This window comes from Microcaecilia unicolor, chromosome 4 (assembly GCF_901765095.1).
Source record: "Microcaecilia unicolor chromosome 4, aMicUni1.1, whole genome shotgun sequence".
Lineage (NCBI taxonomy): Eukaryota > Metazoa > Chordata > Amphibia > Gymnophiona > Siphonopidae > Microcaecilia > Microcaecilia unicolor.
The window spans coordinates 161,918,888-161,943,839 of record NC_044034.1 but is presented as its reverse complement, the minus strand read 5'-3'; the positions used below and the strand labels follow the sequence as shown (position 1 = coordinate 161,943,839).

The 24,952-nt window shown below is 41.4% G+C and overlaps 1 protein-coding gene across 2 annotated transcripts in view; it reads right to left on the bottom strand.

Moving 5' to 3' along the window:
- The window catches only part of EXT2 (exostosin glycosyltransferase 2), a 178,532-nt gene that overhangs the window by 73,493 nt on the left and 80,087 nt on the right, over positions 1-24,952 (bottom strand). For both annotated transcript variants that reach the window (XM_030200819.1, XM_030200820.1), the window contains exons 8-9: positions 18,682-18,813; positions 3,522-3,711 (exon numbers count right to left, since the gene is read on the bottom strand). In XM_030200819.1, coding sequence (XP_030056679.1) covers positions 3,522-3,711; positions 18,682-18,813 — 322 coding nt within the window. The remainder of the gene's footprint in view (positions 1-3,521; positions 3,712-18,681; positions 18,814-24,952) is intronic.

The following is a 24,952-nucleotide window of genomic DNA, read 5'->3' as shown; positions in this document are numbered from 1 at the left end:
CTCTGGGCAAGTCACTTAACCCTCCATTGCCCCATGTAAGCAGCATTGAGCCTGCCATGAGTGGGAAAGCGCGAGGTACAAATGTAACAAAAAAATAAAAAAAATAAACCGCTTTGACTGTAACCACAGTAAAGGTGATATATCAAATCCCATCCCCTCTGTGGGTCTCAAAATTTGGAATCGCATCTCTGAAGCCCCAGTTTGAGTATCACAGTGGTTGATTTTTAAACTTCCTATTGAAGTTAAATTGGAAGTTACAACCTTACTTCACCTCTGGGACTGAAGCAAAGTTTCAGTGCTTAACTGGAAGGAAAAAATGTGTTAATTTTTAATCCACTTTCCTGCACTGGAAATAATTTTGAATGCAAGTCATTAGCATGCATCAGTTTGCAATACAAGCTAACATTAGCTCACTCATTTACTTTGCATTTGGCAAAACCTTTACTACATGGAAAGTCATTATAGAACACAAATGTTTGTGTTCAAACAGACAAAATAAGTAGCCTTAAGCCAATTACAGCTTCCTGCATCAGTCCTTAAGTGAGGCTGATGCAGGAAGCCAGCTGTGTCAGAGAAAGGTGCTCACTTGAAAGGGTTAAAAATACATAAATACAGGAGAAAAACTAATCACTCATCAGCACGCCAGGGAATCAAGTGGAGAAACCGTGTGACAAAGACAAATTAAGAAACCATTTTTTCCCCAGTCCATTGTGGGCTCATACCGGTAATCTGTTCCATAAAAGCTGTACAGAATATTTAATTCTCTTGCAGGGAATGACTTAAAAAAAAAATTACAATTTCTGTAAGTTGTGGCTAGTGAACTATACTGAAATATTTTGAATATTTTCCTATTAATAGTAACAGAAGATGTATTTAAATCACTGGTGAATTCCTTAAATTCAGTAGTGTGACGAAGTGGACATAGCCACTCAAAGTTATTAACGTGGGCTACCTTTAATACATGTTATTTTACTTTTAATCTCCGTTATTAGTAATTAGGAATTACTGCATAAAATGGGACCTGTAAACACAAAGCAATTAGACATTCCAAGTGTTAAAACCAACATAGCATATCACAACTACAGTGATTTTATGCAAACTGCCCATTATGTCTGATATTTTACTTGTACTGTATCTTTAATTGAAAAATTAAAGTTAAAATGGTACCTGTGCTAAAATAGCACAAGTTAATGGTAAAATAACGCATCTTAACCATAGACTACACTGATAACTTTCAGTCTCTGGTAACTACAGCTGATACTGTGATGTCATTATGCCCCATTCCACCAATGCCAAAGAGTCAACTTCATCTGTGATGTCACAATGTCTCATTTCTATTATATATAGTGGTGATTTCAGTTTCTAGAGACATTTCTTCACTTTAACTGTGAAGTCCTGGAAACACAGTACTTCCTGTCATATTCCAGATGCTTCCCTTTATGCATGAAAAATAGCTTGAATGTGTGCTAGATGTAATACACGGAACGTGAAGTATCACCACTTCTGACACCCTCCTGTGGGCCCACTCTATTTTAAAAAGGACTCCACTGAGACTCCAAACTTAGGAATCGTGTGAGCCAATTCTCCAAACTTCCCATGAGCTCCGCATCCTTCAAGCATTCAGGAAACCCCACCGGGCACAGATTACTATGAATAAACCGGCCCTCCATATCATCAAGTTTACGTTCAATCTGCTGCACGCGGAGCTGAAGCAGATCTAAATCACACACTGCAAACTGGGCCTTTTCCTCCAGTGTACCAATGCGTTGCTGCTGTATGTCCACCTCCAATTTCATGCTGTCCAAGTACTCGTGAGCAGCCTCTATTCTATCATGCAATTGCTGCAATTTTGCATCTAACACTACCTCCACCGCAGCCCACACCTCCGTCATTACCTCCAAAGTCCAAGCAGAACTAGCCAAAGGGCTCAGTGAGGGCAACTGAGCCGCCATCTTAGAATCTGCTTCTTCTTAACTTTGTAAGCCATTCTCAAAGCCATTTCAAAATCAATAGTCTTAGAATTCTCACTCCTCCAACCCAACAGGAACACCCGATAGCAGGTAAAGGTGTGACCTATTATCTTGCTAAAATATAAAGGATATGTTGATTTTTTGGTGGAGAGACAAGAGGAGCCGAACTAGACAGCCTCCACTCCTGCTCCAAGCGTCACGTGATCTCTCCTGCTTTAATATTTATAGAAGTCCTATTGCGGAAGTGGTAGCTAGATTTGTACATATTCTTTATCAATGACATTCACATGTATATTTTTTGGGACCTTGCTGTGATGCTCAGTTAGAGAATCTTCAAAATTGTTTAGTAGTGGTTAAAGGTTGGATGGCGGCAAACAGATAACAACTAAACAAATTCAAGTCTGAATTTTTATAGGTTCGTAGGGATGATTGTGTTAGCTCTTAACCAACTGTGTTTTTGTATTGGAAAGGAAATGGGGGCTAAAGAATGGATGCACGACCAATATGTGATGTTCATATTTCTTGTTTGCTTAATATGTTTTTAATATTTATATCAGCTTCATAGAATTCACCTTTTCCCAAAAAGACGCTTTATATATACATTATTACTCAAAGGTCTTATTGTGGTGCTTTGTTTAAAGAATTACCAGCTAGAAGCCTAAGGAGATCGTGATATATGCAGAACTCTGCAGCCTGGCTGCTGACAAATTCTGGGCCATAGAACATGTTTCACCAATTACTTCTCCGCACTGGCTTCCTAATATAAAATACTGTTCTTTTATTTACTGTTCTATTATAAAATACAGTCCTTTTATTTACTGAACAATATTCAGTACAGGAGAGAGGGGAAGAAAGGAGATAATATAATGCTATAAAGTTTGGTAATTGGTTGTACTTTCTATTTTATAATGTTTATACAAAGAAGTAGTCTATTCACTTTGTTGTTCTTAATGCGGTATTTATCTGTGGGCAGAGAGGGGAGAGAATTTAATTTTGTGTTGCTAGAGAGCATAATGTTTTGTACAAGCTGTTGTGGCACATTGTTTCTGTGTTTGTCGAACGTAATAAAAAGATTGAACCTAAAATATTGTTCTTTTGTTATTGCTCTTAGATTTAAGATTTGTCATGGTTACGCATGTGTATTTTCTTTTTTAAGAAATTGCCATTTTATGTTCCTAATTGCCCTTTGGCGATCCCATGGAGATAGATAGTTAGCTCTTCCTTCAGGTAGGGCACTATGACTCAAAAGGGCAAGTGCTTGTGCTTGTTCCTATTCTTTTTCTGAAATAAAATCACATTTTATATGATGACATTAGAATTCCGAAGAACTATTACAACCTTTTTTTTCAGACAGTGGTTTCAACAACTGGAGCAGAGTTTTAGGATTGATAACCATGATACTCCAGTAATTTTGAGATCTTATAATGTTCACAAAATTGTGTTATTTGTATAATATATTATGTTGGATTGTGGGTGTTATTTGTAACCCAACCTCAGCACTGTCAGAACAGGTAAAAAACCAAATTAAACAAATAGGCACCCTTTTCTTACCTTCTGGTGGACTTTTGTTCTGGTTATTCCAAACCACCAAGAGCTTCGAGAGACTGGGCACCTTGGACACTTCAGTGATGACGCGGAAGAGACTTTCCACCCGATCATAAGTCAAGACAATGGCAGTAAACCCTTGGGACTGAGGTGGGATCAGCGGAAGGAAGAGGGGGTTGCTCACACTGTTCCATTTCTGTGAAAAACAAAATCAAACTGGATTAAACACCAAAGCTTATACTTCCTCTTCCCGATACCTGCTGATTAGACTCTCCAAACTCCACTTCTTAATAATGCTGCTTTGAACAGGCTCTGCTTTAATTGCCTGTATTACTGAATACATACATCATAGGCTTCCTCAATTCCTGTATCCCTTGCATGTACCATTCCCTCTTTTTTTGATGATACTTGGCTATTTCTTTCTGCTTTAGCCTGGCAACCTGAGCTTCTAGTACAATTCAACCTATCTGAAACCCATTTAAAGACACTGATGATCTGGGAAGCTTAAAGGTGAAGTGCAATGAGAGTTCATCACCCGGGGGGAGGGGCAATATGGCGACCTGAGAGTGTTTGCTGTTTCTTCGATAGCGTCTTACTGGTTCTTTTTTTACCTTACCTATGTTCCTGTTACTATGCCCCACACGAAAAGAAAGGGGATAGTTAAAGGCCAAACGCCTCTGGCCAGAACTTCCTCCCCATCTCAGCAGACTATCGATAGATCCACAACACCCTCACCCTTGATTGGACCGAGCGAATCCGAGCTGAGGGTCGAGGGAGGAGCGTCGGCCCTCTTGGAATTGGAAATATCATTTCGCCACTCGAACATAATCAACCTCCGTGTCCAGCGTTGATTGGACAGAGCGAGCAGGTTCAGGCCACCTCAGAAGTGGAAAGTGGCCAGACCATGGATGGCGTCAGCCCTGCCCCCAACGCTGTTGGAATGATTCTGGAGGATGTTCCTCCCAAGAGGATTACTCTTCAGACGATTTAGAAGGAGTTATAGGGACTTAACCAGACTGTTTTGAAATCAACTCAAGAAACCTCTTAAATTGTGAGTAAAATAGATGCTTTAACACTTTCTTTAGATAAAAGTAAGCAGGAAAATGCTCTGAAAATGGAACAAATTCAACAAGAGGTGAAATCTTTAAAAGCTATTACGGATACTTTAACTGTGGATAAAACAGCAACTCACAAGAAGATAGAACAAATTGAAAACTTCAACAGGCGCTTGAATCTGAGGATCTTGAATTTTCCATGGACTCAAGGTATGACTGCTGTTGATTTATTTAAAAAATACTTGAAAGAAATCCTGTCGTATCCAGATTCAGTTATACCTCCTTTAAACAGAACTTATTACTTACCAGATACTACTCAAGCTGCATCTGGAGACAGCGTGGGAAATATACCTCATTTTAAAAAAGTCTCAGCAAAATCAACAAGAATCATTGGACATATCATTAATTTTAGAAACTTCATTGACTGAATTAAAACAACGAAGAACTTTGTTAATAGTATTTGTCTTCAAACAAGATTTAAACGCACTGCTGAAGTTATACTTTAAAACTTTTTTTGGTCAACGTATTTGGATATATCCTGACGTCTGTAAAACGACTCAGGATAAAAGAAAAAAAATTTTGTCTTATAGAGAGGAGACGAGAGCCTTGGGAGCAAATTACTTATTGGCATATCCATGTAAATGTCTGATTAAATATATGGGGATTAAATATACTTTTTTGAGCCAGAACACCTTAAAACATTTCTGGAAATGAAAAAGATCACCAATAAATCTAAAGAGTAATTTAATTTAGTTATCAACTGATTATTGTGAAGAAAGTAAGGGAATATAAGGTCAGGCCATTTACTTTATTTATATTACTTTAAGGATCTCCTATTATCTTATTCTCTCCCCTTAACTCATTTTATATTTTATTGTGGTCTAAGGAATTGTATAACATGAATTTAATGATGATACTTTTGATAATGCTACTTAATATATATGCTCAATGTTATCCAATGTATTACAATTGCATGTTAATCATGTAAAAACTTAAAATTTATAAATAAATAAAAAGAGTTCCATCACCCGCGATCCTGACTGCTTGGGTATTTCTTAAATCAGCAGTCTCTTTATTACATGTATTTAAAAGTGCTCAAAGAAATTCTCTTATATAGAAATGAGAATCAATTGAAAAAAGTGGGTAAGAGTAAAACTGCTTTAAAGGTTTGGTGAAGAGCAGCAGAAAAAAAAAACACAAAAAGAGAAATAAAAGGGAAGACTGTGGTAAATAAAACATTTATGGGAGGAAAGGAGACCTGTGGATTAAAGCAGGTCTCTGAGAACAGAAAGCACTAGACCGCATAATGAGACCCTATTATATAAAAGACAGCCAAAGATTTTGGGATACACTGCCAACCTTTGGTAATTGAGCATCCTTTTACAATTCAAAATTATTTATCAGGATTTATCACCTTTATAAAAAGATTGACCCCAAGGCGGTGTATGACAGGTATAGCCCGACATAAAGCTTGCAAATTTAGCAGCATTACCATAGTAAAATGTCCAAATATAAGCATAAATACCAACAATGAGGTAAACTTGGACATGGAGATTTATGTTCTAATAAGAGTGGATCTCATTTCTAGGGCCCATTCCCAATAGATTTAAGACTTGCAAATACAGCATGAACTTGTTTTACTCCTTTCTTTGCTATCATGCTGAATATCTAACTTACACAGTATAGAAAGAAATCAGCCCATTCCCTTTTAAGTATTTGTGGGTGGGTTAAACTGACATCACACTCTGCTTGTTCCACAGCAATCACAGTTAATCACGTTGCGCTTTTACTGTGCTATGGAGCAATTTTCAAATGTTTTCACACAAACTGCAGTTTGAAAACTGTTCCTCCCATGGAGGCAAGTGGGCAAGATTAGGGTGAGTACAGGTGTACCAGTGTTCCCTGCAGGCTCCCAGTTTCAAAGGAAAAACACACTGGGGAGCTTTCGAGTACCTGCACACCTAGAATCTCTCTGGCTCATTTCAAAATTGACTTTATAGTGCCATCTGAGATATGCTACAAGGTTCATCCAGTCTTTATTACAAGGAACTAATATATATAAGGAAGTTAAAATGCCCTTAAAGTTCATGCTGGAAGCAAGTTTATGCCTGGGGTGGCCAGGTTACACAGCTATGTGTTCCAGTCATCAAGCAGCCATGCGTCATAGCTAAGTTTACATATGAAAGCTTGCTGATGGCTTCAGAATTTCAAAACGTATTTGAAAAAAATCCAGATGGGCTCGTCATTACCCCGCAATCACCCAAGGAAAATTTACGCACTGGTAAAATTTAGAGCACGGGAGAAGAGATGCAATTTAAGATAGGGTACAGATCTGAGCGTTCAGTCTTCAGATAAATGGAAAGTGCTGATGAATGCCTTTCAACCTTCCTAGTCACAGCTTACCCACAACTGGAAAACCCCATGGTTGTATTTCACATTACTGGAAGAAAGGAAATTAAAGTGAGGACTCCAAAGGCATAATTCTGACACAAAGTGGGCACCTGAAGTAAAATGTAAATACAGATGCTGTAGCACAGCAGAATAAGTTACTAACTCAAACAAAACTAGATTTGTTCTTTTACGAATAAAATAAAAGAAAACTAGCCAAACTCTCCATTAAAACCTGTGACCACAGCAAAGATTTGTTTTTAAAATATACAGTCATTGGAGCAAAATGTTAATTTGGACAAACTTTTAAAAAACCTTTATCTTGAGTACAATGCCAAGCTAAGGAAGCCAGTTTGCTTGGCAAGGAATAAGACAAAGGCTTGGTTTCCAATGTGTGGGCCAAACTGCTTGGAAGAGAAAACTGATGAGGAAAGCCAAGAGGATGGGAGAGGGCTGGAGATGAATGAAACAGGAGCTATTTCAATTTTTTATTTCATACTACCCTATCCAGATAATCCTATTGCCAGATAGAATGGAGAGTACATGGCAGAAATGTAAAAAGAAAAGTCATGGTCATTTGCCAAGAGATATCTAGACTGGGTGGGTGGGGGTTAAGAGCTGGGAGGATTTTTTAAACAGTAGAAAAGTTACTGTCTAGGAGACAGCTTTTCCTAGAAAGAAGCATTTTCAGAGGGTCCAATATTCAGCCCATGGTGGTCAGCAGTTTTTAAGCCCAGATATTCAATGTGGTATTGTCCGAAGCCTGGTTAGCATGACGGATAAAGTTGGGATGACATTTTTGCTGTCCTAACTTTATGAACTTACTTCACTGGTTAGCAAACTGAATATTGCTGCTATCTGGTTAAGTGTTGGCTTTAACTGGACAGTGCTGCTGAATATCGGTGGCTGGTCGACTCAGCATGGTGTGAGCAGTCAGGAGCCTCTCCTATCCACTTAAACCACGTTGAACATCAACCCTGGTGTGTTTGTTTTTTGGTTTTTTTGAGCAACACAAGACAAAAAAATACTATTTCAAATTTCCCAAGCAGAACTGGTATGACTTGACACTGTATACATTCAAATGCTTTAAACAGCAGTTATAGCAAAACAGATACCTCATGTAAACAGCCCATGTATAGCTATAAAAGCCTTCTCCCTCCCTTCCCCCCCCCCCCCCCCAATAAAATATCAACCAAAACATTTGTTTTACAGCGATAACAGCAATCACTTGAATGAGATTTACACATAGAGAGTTGCAGTTTTGGCTTTAAGGTATAAACCCTGTCTGAACTTACTAACCACAACAGAGAATCCCACTACCCTGTGTAATCTTACTCAGAAGTCGAGTTATTCCAACTTCGGCCAATTCAGGAATGTGTCCTAATCAACCATGCCACATCACCAAGTACAGATTAATTCTGTAAGCACAATCCAGAAAGCATGTTGACATGCCATAATAAGTTAATCTGCAAACTGAAAACACTGCCACTATGGAATTAATTACTTGATTATTAACCAACTTCTCCTTCCAGAAGTGTCACATCCGCTGTTTCTAAACAGGAAGGCATCACAGGAACAGGAAAGGAATTTGGATTTAGCTCATGGTGAAATACATTAGGTATTTTCCTGTCCCTGAAAGATTTACAATCTAACACTACTACTACTACTTATTTCTATAGCGCTACTAGACGTACGCAGCGCTGTACACTTGAACGTGAAGAGAGTCCCTGCTCGACAGAGCTTACAATCTAATTAGGACAAACAGGAAATAAGGGAATATTAAAGTGAGGATGATAAAATAAGGGTTCTGAACAAGTGAACAAGGGTTAGGAGTTAAAAGCAGCATCAAAAAGGTGGGCTTTTAGCTTAGATTTGAAGACAGTCAGAGATGGAGCTTAACGTACCGGCTCAGGAAGTCTATTCCAGGCATATGGTGCAGCAAGATAAAAGGAACAGAGTCTGGAGTTAGCAGTGGAGGAGAAGGGTGCAGATAAGAGAGATTTACCCAATGAACTAAGTTCCCGGGGAGGAATGTAAGGAGAGATGAGAGTGGAGAAGTACTGAGGAGCTGCAGAGTGAATGCACTTATAGGTCAATAAGAGGAGTTTGAACTGTATGCGGAAACGGATAGGAAGCCAGTGAAGTGAGTTGAGGTGACTTGAGGAGAGGGCTAATATGAGCATAACGACCCTGGCGGAATATTAGTCGTGCAGCAGAATTTTGAACAGATTGAAGAGGAGAGAGATGGCTAAGTGGGAGACCTGTGAGAAGCAAGTTGCAATAGTCTAAGCGAGAGGTGATAAGAGCGTGGATGAGGGTTCTGGTAGTGTGCTCAGAAAGGAAAGGGCGAATTTTGCTGATATTATAGAGAAAGAAACAACAGGTTTTAGCAGTCTGTTGAATATGTGCAGAGAAGGAGTCGACGAAGATGACCCCAAGATTACGAGCTGATGAGACAGGAAGGATGAAAGTGTTATCCACAGAAATAGAGAATAGGGGAGGAGGAGAGGTTGGTTTAGGGGGAAAGATAAGAAGCTCAGTCTTGGTCATGTTTAGTTTCAGATGGCGCTAAGACATCCAGGCAGCAATGTCAGACAGGCAGGCTGATACTTTGGCCTGGATTCCTGCTGAGATTTCTGGTGTGGAGAGGTAGATCTGGGAGTCATCAGCGTAAAGATGATACTGAAAACCATGGGATGAGATCAGAGTACCAAGGGAAGAAGTATAGATGGAGAAGAGGTCCCAGGACAGATCCCTGAGGTACACCAACTGACAGTGGGATAGAAGTAGAAGAGGATCCACTAGAGTATACACTAGAGGTACGCTGGGAGAGATAAGAAGAAAACCAGGAAAGAACAGAGCCCTGAAATCCAAGTGAGGACAGCGTATCAAGGAGTAGGCTGTGATCAAGTGTCAAAAGCAGCAGATAGATCGAGAAGGATGAGGATAGAATAGAGACCTTTGGATCTGGCTAGTAACAGATCATTGGAGACTTTAGCAAGCGTTGTTTCAGTTGAATGAAGAGGGCGAAAGCCAGATTGAAGTGGATCAAGAATAGCTTGAGATGAAAGAAAGTCAAGGCAACGGCGGTGAACAGCACAGCACGTTCAAGTATCTTGGATAGAAAAGAGAGGAGGGAGATGGGGCAATAGTTGAAAGGACAGGTAGGGTCCAATGAAGGCTTTTTAAGAAGTGGTGTGACTATGGCATGTTTGAAGGCATCAGGAACAGTCGCAGTGGACAGTGAAAGATTGAGGATATGACAGATAAACGGGAGGACAATAGGAGAGATAGTGTTAAGTAGATGGGTGGGAATAGGATCAGAGGAACAGGTAGTTAGTTTCAAGGAGGAAAGAAGATGTGTAGTTTCCTCTTCAGTGATTTCAGAAAAGGAAGAAAAGGCAGGGGTTAGAGGGTTGAGAGAATGGACTAAGGGAAGGAGAGGTGGAGGTGACCTGGTTGAGAATTCAAGTTTAATCTTGTGAACCTTATCATGAAAGAACTCAGCCAGAGTCTAGGGGGAAAGTGAAGGGGGGGTTGGAGGTGAAGGCACTTTGAGGAGAGAGTTCAGTGTGGCAAAGAGACGACGAGGGTTTGAGCCAAGAGAATTAGTCAACTGGATGTAATAGTCCTGTTTGGCAAGTAAAAGAGCAGACTGGAAGGAGGTCAGCAAGAATTTTAAATGTATGAAGTCAGCATGGGCACGGGATTTCAGCCAAAGGCGTTCGGCAGAGTGGGCACAGGAACGTAGGTAGCAGATTCTACAAGTCAGCCAAGGCTGGGGTTTGGTACGTTTTACAGAACGGGGAATGGGAGGAGCGAGAGTATCCAGAGCAGACGAGAGAACAGTATTATAGGAAGAGACAGCCTCATTGACAGTTTACTAAGCCATGCTAGTGGCTGCCGTGCGCTAATGCTGACACAGCCCATTCACTTTGAATGGGCTATGTTGGCACTGCCGTGCAGCTTAGTAAACAGGGGGGAGAGGGGTAAGTTTGTCCCTGAGGCAATGGACGGTAAATGACTTGCCCATGATCCTAAGGAGCAGCAATGCGAACCCTGGTTTCCCTGGATAAGCAGATTAAAGCAGCCACACATAGGTGACAACACTGCTTGACGGCACAGTTCGGACCCTTTCCCTACAGCCCAGAAAAGTCTGGAAGATTTTTCCAAACATGTCTGAACATGCCCACCTAGTGCTAACTGCCTCTACTCTTTTAAGATTTTAAGAACCAAGTAACCAACAATGAAGAACATAAAAACAGTCCCAAGGAGCACTCAAGTCACTGAAGAAGAAACGCACCAAGCACGCCAGTGAGATAAATCTAGATTCTGCACCCAGTTCTATGGTACTGTAACTTGTATGAATACAGTCACTTCATATGAAATGAATCTGAAAAGAACAGTTCATTTAACAAAATGACAGTCTGTTTGCAGATTCTTTCTTCTGCTGTAACAAAACAGCCTTACAAAATGGAAATGAGAATTTAAATGTCTCTTACTACAGATGAGCCAAAGCCTCCCCCACCCCCCATCAAAAACAAGGAACTTCTAAGCACAATCTGAAAATCATCTAGGTTCTTTTGGTTGCACCATACGACCATGAAAGAGAAAAGGATCTTATAAAATCATAAAGTCCCAAATAATTTTGTGCTAAATCATGAGGACCATGAGAAGTGAGAAAGTTGAAACATGAATACATTTCTAAAATTAAAAAAAAAAAATATATATATATATATATATTTTTTTTTTAATTTAGTCCAATTAGAATAGTGCACGTATTGAACTGCTTCAAAATGAGGGAAGAACAGGTGCCAACAAAATTCAAGAGAACTGTACTCTGGTTGAGAGGCATAAAGTCACTTATAGCAAAATATCACATGAAATTTTACAGCCAATACTAGAAAGACTGCACGAGTATAACAGAAAAATCAGTCCATGTTTATCCCTGGGGTAGATTATTTGGTGTGAACAGAATGATTAATGAGTCAAATTACCTAATTTGATTACTTGAGTGTAGAATTAACCAATCCGGAATTGACAATTTTAGTCAGAGGACTAGGTCACCTTGTGCTCGATCTGGACGTTTCCAGGGGTCAAGAGAAGATGGAGAGTCATAAAATCCATCATGAACGAGCACACTTCAGATCACGAACTTAACATCTCTTCAAAATCATTACACTCTGACAGTTTGGGTAGATTAACCATTACAAGGATAAGTATGTAACAGCCCACTTACCTTGGGCAACAAGTGTGTGCAAAAGTTAGACCAAGTTTCAAAGGGAAAAAGTACATGTATACTTTCCCTTTAAAAGTTACCCCACCAAAATCACAAGCACACACTGACACCTGCTATTTACATTTGAGAAAATTTACTTGCATGCTTTTGAAAGTTCAGAAATATTCAAGCAACTCCCAACCCTGCCCAAGAGAATGCCTCTGCTCAACCTGGATAAAAAAAAACATGTGTGAGATGGGGTTACATGAACTGTTTTACCTGCCCATACTTTGCACATCATTATAATATTATCTCTGTACATAAAACCTCCTTTTCATACATGTAAATAGTCTTTAAGTACCCTCTAAGTGCTTCCCCTTAAAACTAGCCCACTTTTCCAAATGAAACATTTCAAAAAAGGTCTTTCAGGCCCCCTCACAAGTGCCATTATGAATCAACCCCCTGCCTTCTAGTTGTAGATTGTGTCTACAGCCTAAGACCTTTTGACCCCATGATCTGCGGGAAATCAGGCAAAAAAAAAAAAAAGGTCCAATAATTTACTTAAGGAATGGGGAGAAACATGAGGAATGGAAGGTTTCTCAACTTCTACAAGGGAGAAAAAAAAAGTCTGATAAATAAGCCAACATTATAGCAGCTGACTGTGCAATGGGTCATAAAATCAAAGAGCTCTTTTAAAATGAGTGGCTATGTTAGAAATCAAACCAACATTTACTGTTATTCTAAAGTCTGTAAATGCGGTTAGACCCAACAATTGGTTCCTTCCCCTCCTCTGTCAGGAGAAACAGCAAGAAGGAAAAGAGGAGGGGGTAGGGGGAATTATCATCCATCACTAGCTCTGACAAAGTGTTGAAAAATTAGCCATGAGTATGAAGACCTATTTTTTTTTTTTAAATCTTCTCAAAGCAGAGATGGGAGGTGTTCTGCATTTGGGTGTCCCCTTTCATGCAATGAGGGCATTGCAGATAGCTCCAAATGCAGTGGCATGAGCTTTGTTGGGTCTGCCCAAACTAGTCATCTCTCTCCATTTTTAAGAAGTTTACACAGGTTGTGAGTTAAATGTAAAATTCGGTTTAAGATCTTGACCCTTTTCTTCAAAGCGTTGCATGAAGAAGCTCCAACATTAGCCTCTTCCCTGCATGCATGCATGCATATTTATTAACCACCTTTATTAAGAGATTCACCCAGGTGTATGTTAGACTCCACAGAAGTCAGATGTCAGCTTTGGCTTTGGTCTGGTTCTGGGTTCCTTTCTCTGATCCCAGGTCCACGTCTCAAAAGCAGTGGGTTTTGTAGCACAATAATACAACACACGTGTGGCTTGGAAAAAGGTATTTTATCTAGAAATAGGTGTGCACCACTTAAGGCAGAAAGTTATTGCAGCTATGTCTGTGTCTGCCTGACTCTCTGATTCTGGGTGTGTCTATCGGTGAACGAGAATCTGTCCTTCTGTCAGGGCTGAGGAGGGGAATGTGTGTAGAATGGCTGCAGGTAGGATGGGGTGTGTGTCTGAATTTATCAACCTACACATGTTTTGAGGTCCGCAGAGAAATTGTTGTTAGCTGTACCGCTACTCCACCAGGTTAGGCATAATGATTATAGATGTTCTCTCTTGTCTCTTGCTGGTCCTCTTTTGAGGAATACTTTACGACAGGACTTACGTAGGGGGATCACTTCTTTCCATTGTCAGAAATGTTTGAAAGCATATCTATATGTACAAGTGATTTAAAGCCGTTTACTAAGCTGCGCTGTAGGCGCGCTAACCTTTTTAGCGCGTTAAAAATTAGCTATGCTAATGATAGAGACACACATTATACTCTTACGGATGTCTCTACATAAGTACATATAAGTACATAAGTAATACCACACTGGGAAAAGACCAAGGGTCCGTCGAGCCCAGCATCCTGTCCACGACAGCGGCCAATCCAGGCCAAGGGCACCTGGCAAGCTTCCCAAACGTACAAACATTCTATACATGTTATTCCTGGAATTGTGGATTTTTCCCAAGTCCATTTAGTAGTGGTTTATGGACTTGTCCTTTAGGAAACCGTCTAACCCTTTTTTAAACTCTGCTAAGCTAACCGCCTTCACCACGTTCTCCGGCAACAAATTCCAGAGTTTAATTATGCGTTGGGTGAAGATTAATAGTGAAATGCAAATTATATATTCACCCACAAAGTTTACAGCCTTAAAAGACAACAAAGGCAGGGGCATGCACTATACACAGATTTTTAAAACAAGCATTAACGAGATTTTGCAATCCAGGAATATACTTAGAAAAAAATGTAAGTACATAAGTGTTGCCATACTGGGACTGACCAACGGTCCATCAAGCCCAGTATCCTGTTTCCAACAGTGGCCAATCCAGGTCATAAGTACTTGGCAAGACCCAAAACAGTACAATACATTTTATGCTGCTTAACCTAGAAATAAGCAGTGTATTTTCCCAAGTCCTTTTTAATAATGGCTTATGGACTTTTCTTTTAGGAAGCTATCCAAACCTTTTTTAAACCCTGCTAACTGCTTAAACTTGCAATAAACAGTGAATTATCAAAACTGGGGTCCAATAAGCAAATACGTTTTCAAGGTCAGACACCAGAGCTATCTATGGCAACTGGGACATAAGGTAGCCTCCTTCAGCTGTCTAATGGCTACAGCAGAGCACCGTCCATGATCTCCTATCAGCAGGCTACCAGCACTAGCACTACGATCCCCTGAATATGTAACAATCTCCCCAGTGCATAATCTGTTTCATTTCCTTCTACTTTGAAGAGCTGTTAAAGATTCTTAGAATACTAGAAGTAGTACTGATGCTGGAAGAAAACTGGGATGTTCCTCTACTATGTTCCTTCAATGTTACCAACAAAAAAGGATTATAAAATATATAAGCTGTTATGACCATAAATCCTTACATCATACATCTAGAGCGACTCATGTATTACCATCTCTGTTTAGCTGGTCCAATAAAAGGTACCATAATCAAATGTTTAAATTTGTGTTAACACACAACTATGACAGCTAAGAAAGCAACAGACACTTACTATGTGCGTGTATGTGGTTTGCACGTCAAAACCTCCTTGGCTCACGAGTTAATAGAAATACACAGAGATAAACATTTTCTGAAGCTGACACTAGTCCTCCAGGAATTGAAAATGTGGGGAGGGTGCGCAGGGCTCGAAATAGGGGGATGAAGGTTATTTCTCTTTGCTCATAAAAGGGTGATTCCTGTGGAGAATGGGTTTGGTTCCAGGCAGCCAGGCTTACAAATATACTAACATGCTCATAACATTTTTATTTCTTTCTAAAGAACTATAATCAGCAATTTTACTGCAATGACCTTAGTGCCATTTAGTTTATGTCATCCATAAGCCTCTCTGTGGCTACACAGTGCCGTGAGGCTAGAGCAGAGACTGACATAGAAAGTTAAAAGGAAAAGCTTGTGGTTTACAAGGATTAGGCCTACAAGGCTGCACCCAACATTTTGTTCTGTGTTGGTTTAGATATGACATATTTATATTTCCAAAGCTAGCAAGGTATGTCTGTGTGGGAAAAAAATCAGGGCTAGCTAGAGGCCTGCCAGTAATCCCATTTCCTCGGGAACCCACAAGGCATCCCAGTCGAGCGAAAAGCCAGCTATGATATAAGCAAAACCCATCAATTATGGCTGGATGAATAGTTGAAAAAGACATCTTAAAAAAAAAAAGAAAAAGCCAAAACCAACTAGTGGAGTTTGGCATGGGGACTATACCAAGTCTCTGCTCTAGAGGATTCCCAGTTCTTGTAAGAACACTACCTTTAATTAAAAAAAAAAAAAGGCCTATCTGCTTTTTTAAGTTATTAATTTTGTTCATGCATCAATTTTAATATACAAAGCAACTGCTTATTAGTTCCATGGATGATTGAACTAGTTTCACTATATGCAAAATTGCACCATCTTGCTTTACTATCAAACTCAATTACTTTGAATCAGGCGAGTGACGGTCCTAACCCAATCACATCCGCTTTGAAAGGTTCAAGAAAACTGCAGAAAAATATATTTCAAAAACTAAGAAAAGCCTTGTATCTGTAAACGATGCAGATTCAATGGTACACCTTCACAGGCCCATTTCTGAAATGCTGATCAGTACACAGTAGATGCACTGTTCACAGACCTTCAATGGGATGGCTGGTTTGTTTAAAATGCTAATTCCTGTCTATTGTATTCATTTTTGCTGTAAGAACCATTTTGCCTACCGCAACCCCATATGCAAATTTCACTTCATCCTTCTGACACAAATTACCATTCGGTGTTAGTGAAGGAAAACAGTGCATTATCAGAAAGGAATCCATTGTACATGAATTTCTTAAACATCCCAGAAAAAAAGACCTTCTGAGGTCAAGGCTGGACCAAGCAAATGGTCTGATTTTTCCCTATCTATAGCAATGCTTGCCTCCTTATATTACTCTATTTGTCTTAAGTATTAATTTAACTTGAATGTGGTTTCAATTATGAATTACGTAACTTAAAATAGTCTCCTTCATCTATATTTGCATAAGTATAGACACAGAGAAAACAGTGGCAGATAAAGGCAGGAGGGCTAAAGAACAGGTTAGTGATATATTAAAAAAAAAAAAAAAAAAGCAGCATCTAAATAGTACACTGATAATGTCTCCCCTTAGTGATTTAAGGCCCATTCTTACTTAAGCTTAGTACATGCTAACTGCTATGCAGCCCACTGCATTCCTATGGGCCATATAGCACTTAAGACACACTAAGCTTTAGTAAACATGGCCCTAAACTGGCCAAAGTTAAATGAATAACTGCCAATAATTTAAAAAATATGTTGAATTGGAGAAAAGGGGAGACATGAAATGTACTTATAAAATAAGTAGGCCAGGAGTATTCAATATTGGTCCTCGAGAGCCACAACCCAGTTGGGTTTTCAGACTTGCACAATGAATATGCAAGAGACCAATTTACACACAATGAAAGCGGTGCATGCAAATAGATCTCATGCATATTCAGTAGGGAAATCGTGAAAAACCGACTGGGTTGCGGCCCTCAAGAAACAACATTGTGCACCCCTGCCCTACTTATTTTATATAATTTCTCCCCCTCTCTCTCTAATTCATTTTGTCCGCTCTCCATCTTTTAGACATAGATGTTATGAGTTGTCACTAATTAATAAACTAATGTGGTTTTTTATAGATTGTCATATATTTTGGTTTTTATCCATTTTTATTATCTATATGAAATGAGATCCTTTTAAGGTTATCATCAATTATTTACTTATTTATTGCTGTTAATGTTGCCAGAATAATAGATCTGCTAAAATTCTACAAATAAGCTTCAGTGCAATTTTTTAAAATTGTATCAGATTTGGCCAATATATAAATTCAGGTACAGTCTAAAACTTGCAAAATACTTTTGGGCAAATAAACCAAATATCAGACTTTGCACAGTTCTTATAGTAACATAGTAAATGACGGAAGATAAAGACCTGTACGGTCCTGGCCTATATACATTCTTCAACTTATGCTTTATCATTTCCCCTATGAAGTTATATGGATACAAAGTGGATTTCATACTAAATTAAAAGATCGGTTTATGCAAAATGTGTGCAAGCCCCTGAAATGATGTATTTATATATATTTATATAGATATAGTTACAGCAAACCTCCTTATTAAAGAGGCCCCTTTGATTTATATGCTTCTTTTAACAAGCTCAAATTGCAAATAAGTGACTTGGCTTTGACCACATCCTGAGTTCCCCTAGAGTCCCATCAGCAGAGAGTAACTGTCCAGCTCCTTTGAGAGCCTGTCCACCTCTTCACATAAAGGTGAGGTTAAAAAAACAGCAGTATTTAGTGTAAAGTGGAGCTTAACAAGAAAAATATAACAACGCTAGATTATTTTTCCACCCTTCAGCCCTGAACCATTTATCAGAAACTGCATTTTTTTTTTTTGTGGGGAACAGCAGGAATGGGGTGTCAATAAGAATGTTTAAATCAGGAGCTCCCAAAATTAAACTTTCAAAGGACAAGTACCACTATAATTCTCACATGCTGTAATAATGAACAATGTTTTCATTAGTTGTTTGGTTCCTTTATAACTTTTTATTTTTTTTAATCAGGTACAACTTCCTAAATTAAAAAATAATTTTACAAAACAATGGGTGTGATTTCATAACAGGCAGTATATACGAGAATCATCTGAATACATATGCTAAAATTGAGACTTTAGGTACACTTTACACTGGAGCAGGGGTTCCCAAACCTGTCCTGAAGCCTCCCCAGCCAGTCAAACTTTCAGGATATCCACAATGAATATTCATGAGAGAGATCTGCATGCAGTGGAGGCAGTGCAAGCAAATCTCTTTTATGAATATTCATTATGGATAACCTGAAAACCTGACTGGCCAGGAAGCTCCCAGGACAAGTTTTGGAACCACTGCACTGGAGAAAATATCATACCCAAATGCAACAAAGAAAATAGCAAAAAACTTACAACAACTGGAGGGTCATTCCACTCTTCATATGACCTGGCAGCATACGGGTAGATGCGGTCATTGATGATCTGCAGAGTGGCCAGAGCAATTGTTTTCATGGACTGGAAGTACCCTTCCCAAAACCACCTAGCCTGCAATGAGAACACAAAAGTCATTGGTTCCGTGGAATACTGCTGCCAGCAGATCCTGGAGGTTAAGTCATAGGTCCACACTGGAGGAATCATCAAAGCAGATACAACAGGACAAAGCAGGCAGCTGAAACAGCTGTTCCACAGAAGAAACGATTAAAGTATATCCCCCCAAAATGATGACCTTCCACCTTCACAGAGCACAGATGAAAGAAACAGCTATCCTGCAACATTCATCAGCATTCACCACATATGGTTGGAATAGGATGATGGGAATCTGATGCTGTTCTAAGGATCTATTGGATGTTCATCAGGGATGGGAAAAACATTTGTATCAAAATATGGGAAAGGGAGGAGTCATTGTGGCATCACAAAGATCAAAACTAGGAAGTCAAGGATGTACTGAGGTGGCATAAATGTGTGAAGTATTTCCTCCATGATGCACAAAAGAACCTGGAAATTACCTCATACCTTACTCTAATGGCACCTAGCAGACTACTCAGACAGAGAAGCATAGGCGGTCGGTGGCCCAACTGTTTGGGGAGGCTAAAGGGGGCGGGGTTAGGGGCGGGGCCAGGGGTGGAGTTTAAATCCATAATTGATAACACAGAAAAAAAATAGTCACAATACCTTTTATTAAATTTAGATATTACATATGTATCATATGTCAAAGAATAAAGTGGTTGCTCAAAGCATATACTAACCATAATCGCTCAACTGCAAAACACTATGCACAACTTTGTGCAAAAACACACTCAGAACCTTACTGTACCATAAATATTACACTGGGCAGAACCTAATACACCAATATACCACCCATACGGAAAATGCAGACCGTCAACAATATGAAACAAGGGATCATAATATCACAAGTCTCATGTAGAGCCACAAAACACCCTAATTCATGGTTAATGTGGGCTAAAATGCCATAAATAAGTACATAAATATAAACTTTTAATGTTGAGTACCTGATTCTCAAAGTGGACATATTCCAAACACTATAATGAAAATAAAATGATCTTTTCTACCTTTGTTTTTCTGATCATGCTGGCCCAGTATCCGATTCTGCTGCTATCTGTCCTCTTAACTCCGTTTCCAGGGATTCCTTTCCCAGTGAATGGAGTTCTGAGATAAGCAGCATAAGATGTTTGTACTTTTTTGGGATCTTGCCAGGTATTTGTGACCTGGATTGGCCACCATTGGAAACAGGATGCTGGGCTTGATAGACCTTTGGTCTATCCCTGTATGGCACTACTTATGTACTTATGACTGGGCAGAAAATGAACCACAGAATTTTGGATTGTCCCAGGCTCTACTCCCTTGGGCTCCCAGATCCTCCCTCTTTTCCCTATACCCTCCAATCCAGGAATCAACAAGATTTAATTTTTCTTCTTCCTGCCTCTGTGCTGGATCTCGAGTAAATGGATTGTAACTTATTTTGAAGTAAACTTTAAGAGCCTGGTGGGTCAGAGAGTATAGGGGGGGGGGGGGGGGGAAGAATGGAGGGGAGATGAGGGGGAGATCGTTGATATTGTTTTGTATTATTTGCAGCTAGTGTAGTGTTTATCTATATTTGTAATATACAAATGACAGTTGTACAAAATTTTGTTTCCTATTTTTTATTTTAACAAAAATGATTTAACTTAAGTAACCCTTATGAGCAGGTTTTTCCACACCAAGAAAGGAGGCGCTGGAAGTTGGAACTGGCAGCATGGAGTGGGTTGTCCCAATGCTGCTTAGTACTTACCGATCTCTAGCAGTTCACCATGGCCTACACAGCTATTGGAAAGGCGGACGGCAGCGGGAGCCGGCTGAGTTTGAGCTCTTCTTCCGGAAGCCCCTCTTCCGCAGTGGTTTCATGTTCTTCTTTGGGTTGCACGAGTGCTTCAGGCGTTCTCCCTCCGATGCCAGCGATTCACATAGCCAGCCTTAATCTACCTGCGTCGGAGCCTCTCCCTCAGACACGTCCCACCTCTGCATAAGACAGGAAGTTGCATTAGAGGAGGCAGGACGCGTCTGAGGGACAGGCTCCGACGCAGGCAGATTAAGGCTGGCTATGTGAATTGCCGGCGTCGGAGGGAGAACGCCTTAGCTAGCCGGATTGACCACCACGCAGATGGGTGAGAGCGGGTGGGGGAGGTGCAAGACTCGCGCGGGGGGAGGCGGCAAGAGACCGGTCACAGCAGCATCTCTTCTAAAGATCTGTTTGGGGGAGCTACCACTCCCCCTGCGCCCCACCTAGCTATGCCTAAGTCCACGATTGGGCTGGGGAGGCGAAGCCTCTTATATGGGGCGTCTATGCAGAGCAGAATTTATAGCAGTCCCATGTTAAGTATCTTGAACCTTATCCAAAGACCTAAAAAGACTACTCTGATAAACAGATCTGCTCTTAAATCTGTTAAATCCCCATACTCCCATCTTTCCCTTTGATACCATACCTCACTATGCTTCTGCAAATGTTAAGTGGTCATACCTACCTTTACCTGCTGTGCTTTATCCTTGTACTACCCCAATAACTTATCTGATTTCACAGGTTGGGGTAGTTTATAAATGCTGTTGTAAAACTGAACAATGTAACTCACTTTGAGCTTTCTTTTTGGAAAAGTACATAGTAAATAAGTGACAATGAAAAGCTAGAACACATTCATCTTTTGAAAACTATATTTTCTATTGTCCATTCAATTTCATACCTATATTCAACTTTTTCCAAAAATGTGCTATAATTAGGTACATAAGTGTTGCCATACTGGGACAGACCGAAGGTCTATCAAGCCCAGTATCATGTTTCCAACAGTGGCCATTCCAGGTTACAAGTACCTGACAAGGTACTCAAGATGCGGTCGCACCCTGGAGCGATACAACGGCATTATAACATCCTCACACCTGTTTTCCATACCTTGCCTAATAATACCCAACATTCTATTCGCTTTCCTAGCCGCAGCAGCACATTGAGCAGAAGGTTTCAGCGTGTTATCGACGACGACACCCAGATCCCTTACGGACCAAGAAAGGGATCTGGGTGTCGTCGTCGATAACACGCTGAAACCTTCTGCTCAGTGTGCTGCTGCGGCTAGGAAAGCGAATAGAATGTTGGGTATTATTAGGAAAGGTATGGAAAACAGGTGTGAGGATGTTATAATGCCGTTGTATCGCTCCAGGGTGCGACCGCACCTTGAGTATTGTGTTCAATTCTGGTCGCCGCATCTCAAGAAAGATATAGCAGAACTGGAAAAGGTGCAGCGAAGGGCGACTAAAATGATAGCGGGGATGGGACGACTTCCCTATGAAGAAAGACTAAGGAGGCTAGGGCTATTCAGCTTGGAGAAGAGACGGCTGAGGGGAGACATGATAGAGGTATATAAAATAATGAGTGGAGTGGAACAGGTGGATGTGAAGCGTCTGTTCACGCTTTCCAAAAATACTAGGACTAGGGGGCATGCGATTAAACTACAGTGTAGTAAATTTAAAACAAATCGGAGAAAATTTTTCTTCACCCAAAGCGAATGCTACATACCTGTAGAAGGTATTCTCCGAGGACAGCAGGCTGATTGTTCTCACTGATGGGTGACGTCCACGGCAGCCCCTCCAATCGGAATCCTTACTAGCAAAGTCCTTTGCTAGTCCTCACGCACCCGCGCGCACCGCGCATGCGCGGCCGTCTTCCCGCCCGAAACCGGCTCGAGCCGGCCAGTCCAGTATGTAGCAAGACAATACAAGGGAAGACACAACTCCAAAGGGGAGGCGGGCGGGTTTGTGAGAACAATCAGCCTGCTGTCCTCGGAGAATACCTTCTACAGGTATGTAGCATTCGCTTTCTCCGAGGACAAGCAGGCTGCTTGTTCTCACTGATGGGGTATCCCTAGCCCCCAGGCTCACTCAAAACAACAACCATGGTCAATTGGGCCTTGCAACGGCGAGGACATAACTGAGATTGACCTAAAAAATTTACCAACTAACTGAGAGTGCAGCCTGGAACAGAACAAACAGGGCCCTCGGGGGGTGGAGTTGGATCCTAAAGCCCAAACAGGTTCGGAAGAACTGACTGCCCGAACCGACTGTCGCGTCGGGTATCCTGCTGCAGGCAGTAATGAGATGTGAATGTGTGGACAGATGACCACGTCGCAGCTTTGCAAATTTCTTCAATGGAGGCTGACTTCAAGTGGGCTACCGACGCAGCCATGGCTCTAACATTATGAGCCGTGACATGACCCTCAAGAGCCAGCCCCGCCTGGGCGTAAGTGAAGGAAAAGCGAATGCTACATACCTGTAGAAGGTATTCTCCGAGGACAGCAGGCTGATTGTTCTCACTGATGGGGTTGACGTCCTCGGCAGCCCCCTCCATCGGAAAGTTTACTAGCAAAGGCCTTTGCTAGTCCTTGCGCGCCCATGCGCACCGCGCATGCGCGGCCGTCTTCCCGCCCGAAACCGGCTCGAGCCGGCCAGTCCAGTATGTAGCAAGACAATACACTTCAAGGGAAGACTCAACTCCAAAGGGGAGGCGGGCGGGTTTGTGAGAACAATCAGCCTGCTGTCCTCAGAGAATACCTTCTACAGGTATGTAGCATTCGCTTTCTCCGAGGACAAGCAGGCTGCTTGTTCTCACTGATGGGGTATCCCTAGCCCCCAGGCTCACTCAAAACAACAACCATGGTCAATTGGGCCTCGCAACGGCGAGGACAAACTGAGATTGACCTAAAAAATTTACCAACTAACTGAGAGTGCAGCCTGGAACAGAACAAACAGGGCCCTCGGGGGGTGGAGTTGGATCCTAAAGCCCAAACAGGTTCTGAAGAACTGACTGCCCGAACCGACTGTCGCGTCGGGTATCCTGCTGCAGGCAGTAATGAGATGTGAATGTGTGGACAGATGACCACGTCGCAGCTTTGCAAATGTCTTCAATGGAGGCTGACTTCAAGTGGGCTACCGACGCAGCCATGGCTCTAACATTATGAGCCGTGACATGACCCTCAAGAGCCAGCCCCGCCTGGGCGTAAGTGAAGGAAATGCAATCTGCTAGCCAATTGGATATGGTGCGTTTCCCTACAGCCACTCCCCTCCTATTGGGATCAAAAGAAACAAACAATTGGGCGGACTGTCTGTGGGGCTGTGTCCGCTCCAGGTAGAAGGCCAATGCTCTCTTGCAGTCCAATGTGTGCAGCTGACGTTCAGCAGGGCAGGAATGAGGACGGGGAAAGAATGTTGGCAAGACAATTGACTGGTTCAGATGGAACTCCGACACGACCTTTGGCAGGAACTTAGGGTGAGTGCGGAGGACTACTCTGTTATGATGAAATTTGGTGTAAGGAGCCTGGGCTACCAGGGCCTGAAGCTCACTGACTCTACGAGCTGAAGTAACTGCCACCAAGAAAATGACCTTCCAGGTCAAGTACTTCAGATGGCAGGAATTCAGTGGCTCGAAAGGAGGTTTCATCAGCTGGGTGAGAACGACATTGAGATCCCATGACACTGTAGGAGGCTTGACAGGGGGCTTTGACAAAAGCAAACCTCTCATGAAGCGAACAACTAAAGGCTGTCCTGAGATCGGCTTACCTTCCACACGGTAATGGTATGCACTGATTCACTAAGGTGAACCCTTACAGAGTTGGTCTTGAGACCAGAGTCAGACAAGTGCAGAAGGTATTCAAGCAGGGTCTGTGTAGGACAAGAGCGAGGATCTAGGGCCTTGCTGTCACACCAGACGGCAAACCTCCTCCAATGGAAGAAGTAACATCTCTTAATGGAATCTTTCCTGGAAGCAAGCAAGATGCGGGAGACACCCTCTGACAGACCCAAAGAGGCAAAGTCTACGCCCTCAACATCCAGGCCGTAAGAGCCAGCGACTGGAGGCTGGGATGCAGAAGTGCCCCTTCGTCCTGTGTGATGAGGGTCGGAAAACACTCCAATCTCCACGGTTCTTCGGAGGACAACTCCAGAAGAAGAGGGAACCAGATCTGACGCGGCCAAAAAGGAGCAATCAGAATCATGGTGCCTTGGTCTTGCTTGAGTTTCAACAAAGTCTTCCCCACCAGAGGTATGGGAGGATAAGCATACAGCAGACCCTCCCCCCAGTCCAGGAGGAAGGCATCCGATGCCAGTCTGCCGTGGGCCTGAAGCCTGGAACAGAACTGAGGGACTTTGTGGT